The 16,989-nt window shown below is 37.0% G+C and overlaps 1 protein-coding gene across 1 annotated transcript in view; it reads right to left on the reverse strand.

The window, feature by feature from the left end:
- DIAPH1 (diaphanous related formin 1) overlaps nt 1-16,989 on the reverse strand; it is a gene marked incomplete in the record, with an annotated part of 803,068 nt that overhangs the window by 650,841 nt on the left and 135,238 nt on the right. Inside the window, 1 exon segment of the mRNA XM_053718607.1 lies at nt 8,062-8,088. Coding sequence (XP_053574582.1) covers nt 8,062-8,088 — 27 coding nt within the window.

Here is a 16,989-nt window from a genome sequence, read left to right on the forward strand (position 1 = left end):
TTATGTCCACAAAAAAAAGTAATTTTTGTTTAATGGATGGATGCTGCTGCAGTCATTTTTTAATTGTTTTTTTTTTTTGGGACGAAGAAAAATTGGAATCATCTTTTTATTGTAAGCTGCAATGCAAGTCAGTTTGTTTTATTTAGCATTGCTGCTAGGCTAGTGCTGCAACAATAAAAACTCATTATGCATTTTGGTGAGCCAAAATATCCAAAATAGCATGATGCTTAAATGTGCAATCTGCATTCATTGTGTCATGTGTGCAATGCCCTATTAACCTGTCCATGTGCATTGTGCAGCTACAAAATAGCAGCCCTGAAGTACGTCTAACCAATTGGGTTTAATAAATAAGAAATTAGCTAAGCTAATGTAAGTCAATTCAATCTGACTGTGAATGTTGTTTAAAATTGCATGCTCTATTGCTCTTGATTGATTCAGAAGTTGAACACAAAATACAATAATTAAATTAATTTAAAAAGTGTTTTTTACCTTCATGTCTCTCCCAGTCCATTACTGTTTCTGTGTGTGTTTGTTGTCTTTCCAAAAAGTAGAACTTGTCTCCCCTGACCACCCCTATTCTATGTTGTCTATTTTTTCCTCCCTCCCACCACCTAATTCTAAAAATATTTATGTTCATTGTTCAACCAACAGCAAAGACTGCCTGTGTGTCGTCTCCTACTAGTATCAAGTTTGCCAAAGTCAGCCAACAGCTGTGGTTCCAGATTGCAGCCTGTTTCTTCTTCTACAACAGCAAGGTCATCCACATCCTGCAGCCTGTTTCTTCTTCTACAACAGCAAGGTCATCCACATCCTGCAGCCTGTTTCTTCTTCTACAACAGCAAGGTCATCCACATCCTGCAGCCTGTTTCTTCTTCTACAACAGCAAGGTCATCCACATCCTGCAGCCTGTTTCTTCTTCTACAACAGCAAGGTCATCCACATCCTGCAGCCTGTTTCTTCTACTACAACAACAAGGTCATCCACATCCTGCAGCCTGTTTCTTCTTCTACAACACCAAAATCATCCTGCAAGTGCACTGCAACTCTGCAAGCCTGTGTCTTCTACAACAGCAAGGTCAGCCATTCAGCTAGTGTCTTCTACAACAGAAAGTCAGTCATCCAAAGCCAGTGTCTTCTATAACAGCAAAATCAGTCCTCCAAAGCCAGTGTATTCTACAACTGCAAGGACAGTCTCCTCCAGTGAAAGCCAGTGTTGCCTCAGTCTCAAATAAACATGATGATGAGCAAGCACATTTCAAGTGTAAGCCTGTGGTCTTTTGTCTCTTCACAATCAAGGTGACTGCATCATCAATTGTTGTCCTATTTATATTCAAGTGCAAGCCTGTGGTCTCTTGTCTCTCAATCTAGGTGATGTTACTGCATCATCAAGCACATTGTTGTCTACTTTATATTCAAGTGCAGCAAGCCTCTGTTCTCTTCAACCAAGGTGACTGCATCATCAAGCCCATTGTTGTCTTTATATTCAAGCGCATCAAGCCTGTGTTCTCTTCAATCAAGGTGACTGCTTCATCAAGCACATTGTTGTCTTCTTTATATTCAATTCATTTCAAGTGTAAGCCTGTGGTCTCTTGTCTCTTCTTGTGTGCAGTGCGCTGTACATAAAATTCAAGATGAGTTTTGAAGAGCTGTCCATGTCCAACAACGATGATGATGGATGATGATGATGATGATGGATGATGATGGAGGATGATGATGATGGATGATGATGATGGAGGATGATGATGGAGGATGATGATGGAGGATGATGATGGAGGATGATGATGGAGGATGATGATGATGGTGATGGTGATGATGATGATGATGATGATGATGATGAAGAATTGCTGGTGCCAAAGAAAAATTCAACATCAGTTGTTTGGGAATATTTTGGATTCAGAAAAGATTTTGTGAAACAGAACCAATTAATCTGCAAGACTTGTGGAACGAGTGTTGAAGCAAAAAGAAGTAACACATCAAACCTGTTCCAGCACCTTAAACAGCGGCATAATGAAATATTTGAACTATGTATGGCCCCAAAAAAACCTGATAGAGAAAAGACAATACAAACAAGCTGTGAAGCTAAAGTTGAGCAGTAACAATCAATCATAAAGGCATTTGCAAACACGTCACCATATTTGCGAAGACCTCAAAAAGGCATAGAGTAATAACCAACGCTATTGCATATTACATATGCAAAGACATGGTGCCTGCATACACGGTTAGTAAAGAAGGCTTCAAATACACACAATTGACAAGAGATACCAACTGCTATCTCGCAATTACTTCTCAGTAGTTCCAATCCCAGAAAGGTATGCAAAATGTAAAGCTGTAGTTGAATCTGAGTTAAAAGAATTGAAATACTATGTAACAACAACAGATATGTGGTGAAGCCGGGCAATGGAGCCATATATGAGTTTAACCGTGCACTTCACCAATGATGATTTTGAGATACAAAGTCTATGTTTGCAAACATCATTCTTTCCTTCAGACCACACTGGAGAGAATGTGGCCCAAGGTTTGAGAGAGGCTTTGGCCTCATAGGGAATCTGTGAGGAACAACAAGTATCAATCACCACAGATAATGGTACAAACATCGTCAAGGCTGTCGCTCTGAATAAATGGACAAGACTACAGTGTTTTGGGCACAGGTTACATCTTGCAATTGGAAAGGCAGTGAAAGATGAGCCTCATATTTCTAGAGCCACAGGCTTATGCAAGAAAATTGTTTGCCATTTCTCACACAGCTGGAAAAAGAAGATGGCATTATCTAAAGCCTAGGAAGAACTTCAACTGCCCGAGCATTCACTTATAACAGAGTGCCCAACAAGGTGAAGCTCAAGACAAAAGATCATAGAGTTTTAGAGCAACAGAGAGCATTGGTTCTCTCTGCAGACAGAAAAAACAGACATCTGGTTCCACAATGGCAAGACACCGATGTTCTTTAATCTGTGAGTAAGGCACTGGGGCAAGTTCAAGATTTTACTGATTCCCTTTCTGGAGAAAACTACGTCAGTGTATCATATGTAAAACCAGTTCTGCATCTATTAAACACAAAGATACTGGCTCTAGAGGAAGATGACTAAGACCTTACCAAGACACTGAAATCCAAAATTCTTGAATATATGAATAGAAATTATGAAGATACTCAAGATCTGCTAGATATGGCATAATTTCTTGATCCACGATTCAAGACAACCTACATAAATGCTGATAAAATTACAAGTATCAAGGCCAGGGCGATGTCTGATATGGCCATTGTGTCTGAGCAGCAAGTCGTGCAGAATCCAAATCAAGCAATCAGCAGTCCCCCATGCAAAGTAATAGATGTAGAAGAAGAAACAGTGCCAGCAACTGCAGCAGATGGTCTTCCTCCCGCAAACAAATCAAGAAAGTCTTTAGGAAGTTTTTTCAAGACTGAGTCTGCTGCGTCATCTCTGCAACTTGAAGAAACCATAGCATCAGAGCTGAACAGCTACCTGCTTTCTCCCTCCATTGATAGTGAGATAAATCCTCTGCAATGGTGGAAACTACATCAGATTAACTTTCCAAAATTGAGCAAGCTTGCACAAAAATATCTTTGAGTTTCTGCAACTAGTTCACCATCAGAAAGGGTGTTTAGCACAGGAGGAAATGTGGTGACCTGTCAACGTTCATGCTTGAAGCCAGAAATGGTACATATGTTGTTGATTTTTAGCAAAAAAACATTACCACTAGTACACTACTATGCTTGAAATAAAATATGGTACCACTACTGTCATAATCAAATGTTGGGGGTTTTTTTATCCAAAAACCACCTAACCAAAGTTGAAATTTAAAGTTGTATATATATATATATATATATATATATATATATATATTATATTATATTATATAATTCTCTTATTTTAAATATGTATATAGTAAATAATAATTTTGGTATTATATTACATATTACTAAATTATTTACTATTAAAATTCATTAGAAGCTCCACATCTTATAGTTTGTACTTAATGTGTCACTCACTATGACAAACAAACCCATTATGATGTTGTCAGATCATATAATTAGTGAATGTGATTCACAATTTCACATTTATCTCCTGTGTGAAAACGCACATGCTCTTTGTGCACCGACTGCAGTATGGCTGTAGGGATGGACAATGCCATAACCAGAGCAGGTTCCAACTTACAATGTTTTGTATTGTATTCTGTTTTAATTTTGAAAAATGTACTCTTACTGTACTATGTTGCAGTTATTAGTTGATGCATGGATTTTAAAAACAGGTTGCATGATTTACCTTGTCAATACCACATCCTTCATGTTTTCCTGGATAGTCACTCAGCTAAATGATAAACACATGAAGCAGTGTGCATTGTACTATCGTTACTAAATTTAGAAACACAAATAGTCAGTCAGTCAAAAATCAATCAAATCAGTCAGTCAAATATCAAGTCACCAGTTTTCAGATTTCTCCATGCATACACTGCTTCATTTGTTACTCATACCACAGCTAGACTGACTCCCCAAGAAACATGGACAATGTGGTAAGAACTGGCCAGCTAATATAATTTCAATTAGCTTTGTTGCACCTTGAGTTCACTGTTTGTATTATGTACTCTAACTATAACTGTTCTTAGTGTTCTGTTATGTACTACAGAATAGCTGTGTGATGTAATATGACAGACAGTGCATGATGTCAGGATTGACCTAGTCAGTGCCACATCCCTCATGTTTTCCTGGACAGTCAGTCACTTTGCTTCATGTGCTATTCATTTAGCTGTGTGTGCATTGTAATACCTTTACGGTAAACTTGTACACAAATCATACTGCTGTATTCATTATGCAAAAAAAAGAATTTCATACTAGTTTAAATAATTTACCTTATTTATATTTATTTGTGTCATGCAACAAAATATTTTTATTTCAAAGTGAATTGATTTCCATGTCACTTTAACTATTTTATTTCTGTCTGGAAGACAGATAAAAGTAATATATTATTATGCATGTACTGACAAAATCTAAACATAAAAATAAGTCATGCAAATTAGCTTCTGTTAGTTGTTAGTAGTAGCAATTTGCCTTAGAGAACATAAAAGTGTAATGCTTTTTGTCATTGCATTTTATTTTAAAACTAAAGCCCTTTCGTTGCTGTGTGTTTAACCCTTGACCCAACCACAATACTTTGCCACTCCTGAGGAGGTAAGCCTATCAGGAAGCAGCATCGTATCCACCAATCAGGACTGGGTCTTGTTTAGGAACAGCAAAGGTTTGGGTCAGGCTTACTCATTCAACCCCTGCAAAGGGGGTTAAACAGATATGTAACCACACAGTGGAATAGAGATTTTGTTTAAAAATACAAATCACAACAAAAAAACAGCATTTAATTTTAATACTTTTATGTGGTTTTAAAAGCTCTAACAGATAAAACACTTTCCTAAAAAAGTATTTAAAAACCTTCTATACAAATTACAATAGAACATTTGTACTATACAGTAATTACTGTCTCCTTAATGTGTCCCAAATACTTGCACGAGCTGCATAGTACTAAATGCATTGGGAATTATTCCTTTGGGTTTATTCTTGCAATTGAATTGGCTGGTTTTGCTCATTGAGACCAATGGGAGCAATAAGATAGAAGGTCTGCTCTTCCTGCAGGCTCAGCCCATTTAGACATTGAGAACAATGGGTTGCGTTTTCAATGAGCAAAATTAGCTAACTCAAATACAAAATGAACAAAAAAGAGCGATTTCCCATACATTTAATACTCTACGGCTGGTATAAACAAGGCTTTGGGAACAAATCCAGGGAAAATAATTTTTACATTACAGTGTCCCTTTAAAAGGCTTAGTATGATAAAGGTGGGGGGGGGGGGGGGAAAGACATGCAGTACCACATTAATGTGGTTTTAAAGTAAAAGATGAAATACACATACATCATCAGATGTGGTGTATTAGTAGATGTTAGAGAAAAAAATAAAATATTAAAAGTACAAGCAGTTTTAATATAAAATATGCTTAGCGTGTGGTAATGTGGTTATTTAAGCAAAAATGTTAAATAAAATGTTAATTCCAAACAATTTATGTCGCGCAACATACATCAAATCAGAGGTTGAAGAGCCTTCTTTTTAACAGTACTATGCAAAATATACATTATCCTTATTATACATATATCAGGACTTGTTTAAAAACCCATCAACTGATTTTTTTCTGCATTCCTTGTTAAAAAGGGTATAACTATGCACTACAGCACAAGCGCGCACTAATGTAGCACAATGCAGTGATGCACATGCACATAGCGCTGCCACCACTACTGTTTAGAGGTAAAGTCAACATTAAACATAAATTGATTGGATAGAGCATTGACTTTTAAACAACTTTCCAGTTTACTTCTATTATCAATTCTGCTTAGTGCTCTTGGCATCCTTTGTTAAACAGCAGTAGGGGAGCTCAGAGGTGTGTCTTAAAGGGACACTCAAGTCAAAATTAAACTTCATGATTCAGAAAGAGTATGTAATTTTAAACAACTTTCCAATTTACTTCCATTAACACAATGTGCACAGTATTTTTATATTTACACTTTTTGAGTCACCAGCTCCTACTGAGCATGTGCAAGAATTCACAGCATATACGTATATGCATTTGTGATTGGCTGATGGCTGTCACATGATACAGGGGGAGTGGAAATAGACATAATTTTGCAAATTATTTAACAAAACTCTACTACTCATTTGAAGTTCAGACTAAGTGCTATTGCATTGTCTTCTTATCATGCATTTGTTGATTATGCAAATGTACAGTGTTGACTGGTCCTTTAAGCCTCCTGGCAGCAGTGTTTGCAACAATGTTTATAGAAATGTCCTACATAGTTACAAACACTGCTGCCATTTACTGCTATAGACACGTGCAAGCTCTTAAAGGTAAATTCAGATCATACGTCCTGTGCTTTTCAGAGCTGGATTCCTTTTTGTGAAAGCACAACACCCTAAGATCTGTGAAAATCAAGATCTCAGTGCGTTGCACGTTCAAATGAAGAAATCTGGTTCCAAAAGTCACAAGCGGCCACCTTCTTCTGCATTTGAATCACCACTTATGATCTGAATGTACGTGCCTACTCTAAAGCTAGTTTCAGCCTACCTGGGTTTAGTCTTCAGCAAACAATACCAAAAGAACAAAGCAAATTTCATAATAGAAATAAACTGGAATGTTGGTTGCTGTGCTTTTTTCTATTAGTTAATTTTTGGTTATAAAATGTAAACAATTCTCAAATGGGAACTACAATATTATATGCTTTGATGACGACGCCTATAAAAAGGTAATTTTCTTTTTAAATGTTCTCATAATGATACTGTATTATCAGTTATTTTGTAATCTCTACTTGAGAATTCATAAATAAATTTAAAAAAACTGCATGGTCTTATCTGAATCATGAAAGTTTAATTTTTACTTTACTGCCCCTTTAAGACAGGCTTGAAAGCACCATTTGTGGGGGTTAAACACAGTTAAAAGCAGCCCTCTGCACAGACCCCTTGCAGTGGTGACTGAGAGACAAGCTCACCACAATGGCTGTAGGAACTATGTCAATGAGGTCTGTGGCTACGGTTGCCACCTCAGCCTTGTTTTCCTGGACACTTATGAGTTACACATGCCGCAGGGTGTGCAGAGGGGAACATGAATTGCACCCCTGGACAGCACACAGAGTGAAAATATTGATCCTGGACTATTTATGTTTCTCTCTGCACACCCGCAGGCATGTGCAACTCATAAGTGTCCAGGAAACCATGGCTGAGGCGGCAACCCTATATGCGGCTGACAGAGAAGAAAAGTATTATTGTTTCTATGTCCTTTTAAAGTAGTTCTTCTATTGTATTGCTCCCCCTTTACAATTGTTTTTTTGTGGTGTAATCTTTTAAGGGAGACTTTTAGAATCTGAAGGAAAATAACTGTAGGGATAGCTTTACACAGTGACTTACGTTATACTTTTTTTTTAACTCTTCAACCACTGTATGATATTCACATGCAATTGCACAAACAGCAGAAAATGCAGGAAGGAAAAGGAAGGTAAAAACATTTGAACACATCTTACCTCATCTACCATGAGCCGCTTAAATGTCTGTCAGATTAACATAAAAAACAATACAAACAAGAAAGAAAGACAAATAAAAGATCAATTGGACAGTAAAACACCCATAAATTAAACCAACAGAAAAAAATGACATAAAGACAGCTAAAGATTAAAAGTACCCATGAGATGAAGGCAGGCACAAAAATAGCACAAGGTTTATTGGAATACACACATGAATTTACACTTTAAACATTTGTTCTATTTAACCTTTTGCAATAAATACTGTTATATGTTCTAACATTTATACAAACTATGGTGTATGTAAAGCATCACAAGGAGTAAGTTAAAAAAAAAATGATTTATTGGTTTAAAAGTTAAAATATAAAATGAAAAAATTCTCAGGGTATTGCTGTTTCAGGCAAATAAATCTATTTAATTTTTTATGGAATTCTAACATAAAAGGGTTATGAATAATAACTTGCATTCTAGAGTTGACATGATTTAAAAAAAATAAAAAATAAATGTATTCAATTGCCAGCAGTGGGAAAAACGAATATTCGCACCCAAAATCTTAAACAAATTACAGCAAAAATGCACTGCATGATTCAAACACAATCCTATATCTTTGCGTTCCATGTTGTAATAATACAAAATATCCACTTGAGGGCAGAATACAACCATAATTCAAAGAAAACCTACAGCACATATCAAGTTAAAAACATTTAATAACATTAAAAGGGACATTGTACACCAGATTTTTCTTTGTATAAATGGTTTTGAAGATGATCCATTTATAAAACCTATCTGGGGGTATTTTTTTAAAAAAACTGTATAGTTTTGCTTATTTTTAAATAACATTGTGCTGTTTTTCAGACTCCTAACCAAGACTCAAAGTTTTAGATGTATACTGATGTCTACAGACTTCAGATTTCTTCTGTTTGTATAATGGGTAAGTTTTTAAAAGGTGTTATACTGGATTTGTATATCAGTATCTGTGCATATTCCTCTTTATAGTAGTGTCTATTACATGCAGTTAAATTAATATTTGTGTACACTGTCCCTTTAAGGTACTTTTAAGTATTTTTTATATATATGAAAAGTACATATTAGCAATTTAAAAAAAAAAAACACCTTTGAATCCTTACTTCCAACATACATCTGATTACCTACACAAGTCTGGTTACTTATTTGTCTGGTTGTATGTGAAGGTTCCTTTATATAGAACGTATTCAAAGTGGGATTGTAACTCTTAACGCATGTCATTTTAACACTAGCAACCCAGAAATGTTATGTGTTTAACCCCTAGAAAGGGGTTAAAGAACCACTTGGGAGCCGGTGATCCTGAGAAGAAACTCCTGCTGACCCAATCAGCAGCTGTAATCACACGAACCTGCTGCGGTACTGCGGCTGGAAATTACTGAATCAGCAGCAACTTCTGTTTGGGATCAGCAGTCGCGCAGCTGGGTTGTGTGATTACCGCTGCTGATTGGGTTAAAAGCAGTTTCCGCTCAGGACCAGCAATGCTCTGCGGCTTCAAATTTAACCCCTTTGCGGGGATTGAACACACAATTGTATATAAAGATAAAATGGCATGCTCTAACAGAATTTTTTTCTAACTATAATGGTTCGTTAAGTATCAAACTTATTGTTATGTATATCCTAATTATCATGTATTCAGGACTACATAATAAGGGTGTGATTTATAAATAAACAATAAAAAACAACATTAATAATAATAATAATAATATTATTTAATATTAAAGGGATACAAAAGTGCAAGCAGAAATTGGTCTTATGTGTGGGAGAATTTTGTTATTGCACTATTACTTGGACATAATTTCTTTAATTCCTGCAAAGTGGTTAAACACACAGATACAGTATTTATCAGAGCAACAATGCACTACTGGGAGAGCCATCTAGCAAGACAATGACAAGAGGCAGCCACCAATCAGCAGCCAGCTCCCAGTAGTGCATTGCTGCTCCTGAGCCAAAAGATACCAAGAGAATTAAGTAAAATGAAACGTTCTGTAAAATGAGATACTCTATCTGAAATTTTAATTGTGACTTTTATGTCCCTTTAATATCGTAGCATAAAGTAAGTGGCCTGCTGCAGACAATCATAGGCTGTGATATGTGTCATTTGGGAAGTATTTGTGTTTTTCTGTACTCTTTAAACAAACCAAGACTGTATGGCTCAGATAAAGGGCACCTTTTGTGCAGTGAAGTTTATAAATATTGTAGAATTAATGCAGAACCGGAAACCTCTCTCTAGTTGTCACCCGCCCATAGTTACTTTGCAGTTGGCACATATTTGTTCTTATGAATCAGACGGGTGCAACCTCCTCTGATTTCAGCTTTGGCAGGTCAGCTTGGTTTCAGTACGACCTGTGATATCTCTGACCCTTTTGCTGTATATTAGCACCATCTGTAAGGTCTCACTTCACTGATCTGCATGTTAATCATAACTTGTCAAAGCCACAGAACAGCAGTTTGTGACTTGCAGTACTCTTATTACACAGCAGTCTGCTCCAATTCTGCTAACAGCTAACAAATATATACTGTATTGCTATAGGATCATTACTTTTATTTGCTCATTTGTATTATGAATCACTGCATAGTGACGAATATAAACTTTGATACTATGACAATCTGCAGTTATTTTACCAAGGGAGGGGCAAAAAAAAAAAAATTCTAATATGAATGTAAACAATATTTCTACCAATTCCTGGGGGGTTTATCAAATTAAAAGATGTTTGCCCTACATCTCTTGTACAAGGTTTGTTAAGGGCCTATTTTAAAGTGATTCTAAGAACAGATGTGCAGTCATGCGTCACTCTACACATGGACTTTTAAAAGCGGAACAGTGCATAAACCCTCTGGCAGCCAACAGCACTTCTAGAGTAGTGGATTTACCACTTGGTTTCCAGCAAAACACAAGTTATTAACCCCTTGCTTGAAAATAACACAGAGTACCTGTTAATTCCCATTAAATCCCAATTTTGACCAGTTCTTAAAACACATCAGACAAGACTCATGGTCCCTTATCTTGAAAGGAAAGAAAATCACAAGACCTGGTGAATTACGCATGGAGGGACAGCATTCAAGATGATTGGACCTCTCTCTAGCTTGATGTAACACTTAAAGGGATAGTCTAGTCAAAATTAAACTTTCATGATTCAAATAGAGCATGCAATTTTAAGCAACTTCTAATTTACTCCTATTATCAATTTCCTTTGTTCTCTTGGTATCTTTATTTGAATGTAAGCATAGGAGTCGGTCCATTTTTGGTTCAGCCCCTGGGTAGCGCTTGCTGATTGGTGGCTAAATGTAGACACCAATCAGAAAGTGCTACCCAAATCCTGAACCAAAAATGGTCTGGCTCCTATGCTTACATTCTTGCTTTTTAAAATATAAATGTCAAGAGAACAAAGAAAAATGTATAATAGGAGTAAATTAGAAAGTTGCTTAAAATTGCATGCTCTATCTGAATCGTGAAAGTTAAATTTTTACTTTAGTGTTCCTTTAAATAACCCACTGGCAATAAGAGTCATCATCCATGTGCACACACATTTACCATCCTCAGTCACTCCAAGTAATCTGCCCCAATATGCAACCATTTGTGCAGGTAGCCTATGTCCATATTGATAATAGGATGTATGCATGTTAAAACGTATTAGTCTATCAATGATAACTTTTTAGGAGAAGCACTTTTACAAACATTGTGCATTGTAAAATCTTTCTCTAATAAATTGCTCATTTCAGATACATATTACTCATATACTAAATCACTTGACCGTGATGCTGCATAACTAAAAAGCGGACAAGAAAATATCACCTGAACCTCTCTACTGTCCAGATTCAAGTAAAAAAACAAACAACTAAAAAATAGCCAATCAGCATCTGTATTGTTGAAGTCATGCATTGATTTACTGAAATCTCGTCAGATTTCAAAGTAAAATTCCTTAAAAAGGATATGAAACCCAAAAAAAAATATTTTGATATTCAGACAGAACATACACATTTAAAAAAACGTTTCCAATTTTATTACAAGACCAGAGACTCCTATTTTGCATACTTTCTGTTACTTCTCAGAATGCAGCACTTTAAAGAAATAACAAAGCATCATCACAAATAATGATATTAAAACAATACAGAGAATAAAGAATAACAATAAGTAGCTAGAGTGTGAGCTAACTTATAACACCATGAAAAAAGTGACCAGAGTAGGAATAGTGACCATAAACTGCCCAATATGCAGCTAAACCTCCTCTTTCTTTTGCTGCTCATCTCGGAGATAAGTCGTGCAAAGATTTTGTACTGATATTATTGTTTAATTTGTTATAATTTGTTTATGCATTGTTTTCTCATTATTTGTCATTGTGGTTAAGATTATTTTATTTGCAGATTTTGTTTTCTGTCCATTTTAGCTATTTTTTCCGTTTCTTATTTTTTCCTTTTTCCGTTAATTCCACTTTTATTGCGGTCTCTTTTCTATCTACCTTGTTTTTGGTTTTGTATATACTTTTGTGTGAGTGCTTTATACCTTTTTTAGTTGTTTTTTCGTACCGTATATTTTTATCTCCTGTGTTTCTGTTTCCCTGCTCTATTTTCTGTTGCACGCTCTTCCGCCGCCATTTTGTGAGCCGTCCTCCAGCCCACTTGTTCCTAACGTATCTCTCTTCATAGACACGCTCGTAACTGCTGACAAGCTGAAAAGTTATTTTGTTGCCGTTCTCAGTTCTATTAACGGCAATTTAGGAACATATTTTTCTGACATAATTTGTTCTTATTATTGAGACTCTGTATTTATTTATTTCCTGTCAGAGAAATTGGGTATTTATTTTAATATTAAAATATATTTTTTCCTTATTTTAACTGTTATTTTACTAGTTTTGGCTAATAGTTTAAGTTAACAAATATTTTTTGTGTAGAATATATACTTTATATTATTTAAAATGTCTGAACCTGCAAAATGTACTGCACCTTTGACTGCTCAAACGGTGCACTCTATGATTGATTTGTCTATGAACAACTTGTTTAATAAAATGTCTTTTATTGGTATCAAAGGGGCTAAAAAACCTTTTAAAAAGGAAAAATCCCTCTATTGCTGTTAAAGCAAGTAAAAAACAAGTGTCAAAATCTCATCAGTTACTTTCTGACACTTCTTTTCCTCACAGCAAAGGAACAAAAACCGCTGTCAAAAGAACCCTGCATCCCGGGGGCGTGTCCAAGCAGCGTTCTGAGTAGGACGCATACTCTGAGAGCTCTGTGCAGAGGTTTGATAATCCGCCGATTATCGGCATTTAACAGCCTGAACAAAAGTATATAACCCTTGGACATTGCAGTATTGTCACTAGTGACTCTAAATTTGCTTCTCTCGCTGTGTGCATGAAGCCGGAACTACAGATTGGAAAAGACAGGCCTGAGGCGGCGGCCTATTAACAGGCATTCACCCCCCCCCCGGGAAGAGCCGGGTCATCGGTGCAGCCAGGGTTCCTGGCCTACTGAATCTCTTCACAATATAACACCCTCCGGACTTTGAACTATCTTCTTACTGAACAACATCTATCTTGCAAAGATCCCTTGAGAGCAGTGAGAAAACAATACACCAATATGGCGGACAAGGAAATAGAGGTCAGCCCGCTATGTCAAGTGGCCCTACCGAAAAACTGGAATCACTTATGAAACGGTTGATTGAGGTGGGCACCATATGACTATCTACAGAGCCGAATACTAATAAAAAGTGAAAACGAAGTGCGCCAATTGGGCTTCCAGAGCAACGCTTCAACGCGGCTCTGATGCTGCAGCAATCCCCACTACATTGAAAGCCGCAGACATCTCGATCACATATGGCGTTGTGAAATGTGCGGCAGAAGACAACCTTTTCAACACAATGTAAGACGGAGAGGACATCCAACAAGGCATAGTCAGTTACAGCTTACCTCCCGCCCTTCACAGTTCCTCCTCAAGTCGGATCCACCGGAGTGGAACGAAGTCGGAGCTTCGAGACGCTACATGGCGGAGGCCCATTGGTGATAGTTGTTGACATCTGAAGAGGCTACATGGAGAGCTCCCAGGGAGGAGCGTAGAAAGGCGCCCTTCTCACCATCGTTCCCTAATCTAGAGCGGGGAACCGCACTTCATGAAACATTCTTGGAGCTGACCTACCGAGTCCCGCTGCAAAGACCTCCTCACAAGCGTGCAATTCGGCCAGAAAAGACTAAGGTGCATTTTACAACAGACACACGGTATAGGGCAATAGAGAGGAAGAAAACAAAAGCAGAGGGATGAGCAGTGACTGCCACACCATATATCTAAACTTACCCCTTCACGTGTTAAATGTTAAGAGTTTATGTTTTATTTAGATGTATTATAAGTAGACACACAACGTCTCCTTATTAAAGGGAGCAAAGGTCTTATATGATAGAGGTAACTTGCCACATTACAGCTGCATAATGGTTTTGAAAAGATTCCTTGTTGTTTTATCGGTAGTGCCGACTGTGAAATTATACGTATATATAGATGTATAACAACCTGCCTTGCTATATAGCAACCCATGTTAGTCAGTCATTTACAGTTCAGCAGCTCTTTGCAAGTATGGATGTTTAGGGACTTGGGCACTCTGATGTAATATATGTGAACTTTGTGGCTTCCATGCAGTGAGGCAGGGGTTAATGCATGGGGTATGCAGTGATGAAGGGAGCCTTCCAGATGTGTTACCTGTTACAAATTTTCATGGTCAAACCCTAGGACCAGAAACGTAGACTCAAACACATATTCAAATTCCCTAATGACTTTAATGTGCCTTAGTTTAAGATTGTCACTAGATATTTTGCCCCAGTCGGATCTTGACTTAGTTGCCCGCGGCCGGGGCGACGGTCGAGTATTGATTCTCTACAAGCCCCTTAGACAGTGGAACACATCATTATATTAGTGTATATAGGCTTTATAGTAATTCACATCACAAAATGCAGAATTGGGTGCCAGCATAATTGGTAAATCCTCTATCAACCCCCTTTTATATAGCGCATTGAAATCTTGCTCATCCTAATATTTGCATAAATGTCCACAGTTTATAGGGCAATAGAGAAGCCAATGTTAGTGACATATAGGGCGAATGCCCTTGAATTGTATGTACATGACCATACCACAAAATGACATTATCAAAACTGAGCACTCACCGCAGACCACATATGAACCAAGCTTCTTTTATTTTGTCATACAGTCCCATCAAGTGTATAACAATAGACTTAGTAACCATACCTGCTGCTCAGAGATAAGTATAGTGTGTCTCTACTCACTTTGAAAGTACCCAGCTCTGGTTTCCCCACACCCATTATGCTAGGGTCCTTGCAGATAATGATAAGTATAGCATGGCTTTACTCACTTTGAAAGTACCCAGCTCTGGCTTTCCCACACCTATTATACTAGGGTCCTTGCTGATATTAACTAATCGATAGTTGCCTCAGTACATTTTTGTTTGCTCAAGTTTACTACCTGTTTTAGCTAAGGTCCGGATGAGGTACTAGCATTTCTGAGACCATAGTGAAACTATTATTTTAACATCAACTCTTTATAGATGCTGGTTTTCCTTATATGTTTATATGTTTATTTTTCATTTCTATTATTGTTATTTTAGTTTAACCCCCGGATACATACACAAACAGTCCACTAGGTCCAAGAGTGGCCTGCAATAGCAAGATGTGGGGACAAAAAATGAGGACTATACTCATTTCAATGCAATTCATCTCTAACATGGAGTGTATAATTGATAACTTGTTTAATTATGTATTATGTCTGTTTTCAATCCTCAATAAAAGATTTAAATAAAAAAAAAAAAAAAAGAACCCTGCATCCCAAGAGTACCCAAATGGGAGATACTAAAATAATATAAAAAAATAATTCTAAACCTGTGGCTCAATCATATTCAGATTCTGACAGTCTGGAGGAAAATGATTATACTGAGATTAATTCAGATTATTTTAATAATGACTCTGATGAATCTGATTATGTCCCGGTTGCTAAAAAGCATAAGAAAATGTTTTAAAAAAATCTATTGAATTAAATGAGGAAGAGACTGAATTTTTTGATTGTCTTGGTAACCCCAGATTTAATCCAGATGAGCTTCACCATCCACGTTCGGCAAAATAGTGTCCAGCTATTGATGTGGCTAAATTTATAGATATTCAGCTCAGAAAGCCGCTTAAAAAACAAACCCGTAATAAAATGAGAGCTGAGTGTCCCCGTCCTCTTCTACCAAAAAATGCTTCGGTTACTCCTGAATTAGATCCAAAGATTTTGAAATTTATTGGCGCCCAAGGTTATAAATTGAAGAAAGGTGTTTACAGATTGTGGAAAATCTGTCAGGATAAATTGCTGGATACAGTGGGCCCTATTACTAAATTATTTGAAATGTCAGAGCAAGGTGTTGCAGAGAATGCTCCTTTAGACCCTTATATTGTTCGAGAATGGGTGCAAATACTTCTCTGTTTTGTTGGAAATACCAACACTGCTATGTCTCTAGAGAGACATCACAACATTTTACGCAAAAGTGACCCCAAGATTACTGATTTCGCCTCCAATAACCTTGCTGCTGATAATGGTCAGCTTTTTGGCGATGCTTGCCTTAAGGATTTAAATCAGTAACTGCATGTAATCTTAATATGAGGAGAGTCCACGGCTTCATTCCTTACTTGTGGGAAACATTTACCCAAGCTCTAGAGGACACTGAATGAAAAACCGGAGGGTGAAAGAGAGCGGACATTATTCTGAGGGCACCACAGTCGCAAAAACTTTCTCCCAAAAACACCGAAGCAAAGACATCAAATTTATAAAACTTAGAAAAGGTATGTAAGGACACCACGGAGGAGCCCTACAAATCTGCTCCATAAGGCCTCATTTTTCAGGCCCAAGATGAAGCCACAGCCCTAGTTTGAATGAGCTGTAATC

The sequence above is a fragment of the Bombina bombina genome, chromosome 6 (genome assembly GCF_027579735.1).
Source record: "Bombina bombina isolate aBomBom1 chromosome 6, aBomBom1.pri, whole genome shotgun sequence".
Taxonomy (NCBI): Eukaryota; Metazoa; Chordata; class Amphibia; order Anura; family Bombinatoridae; genus Bombina; species Bombina bombina.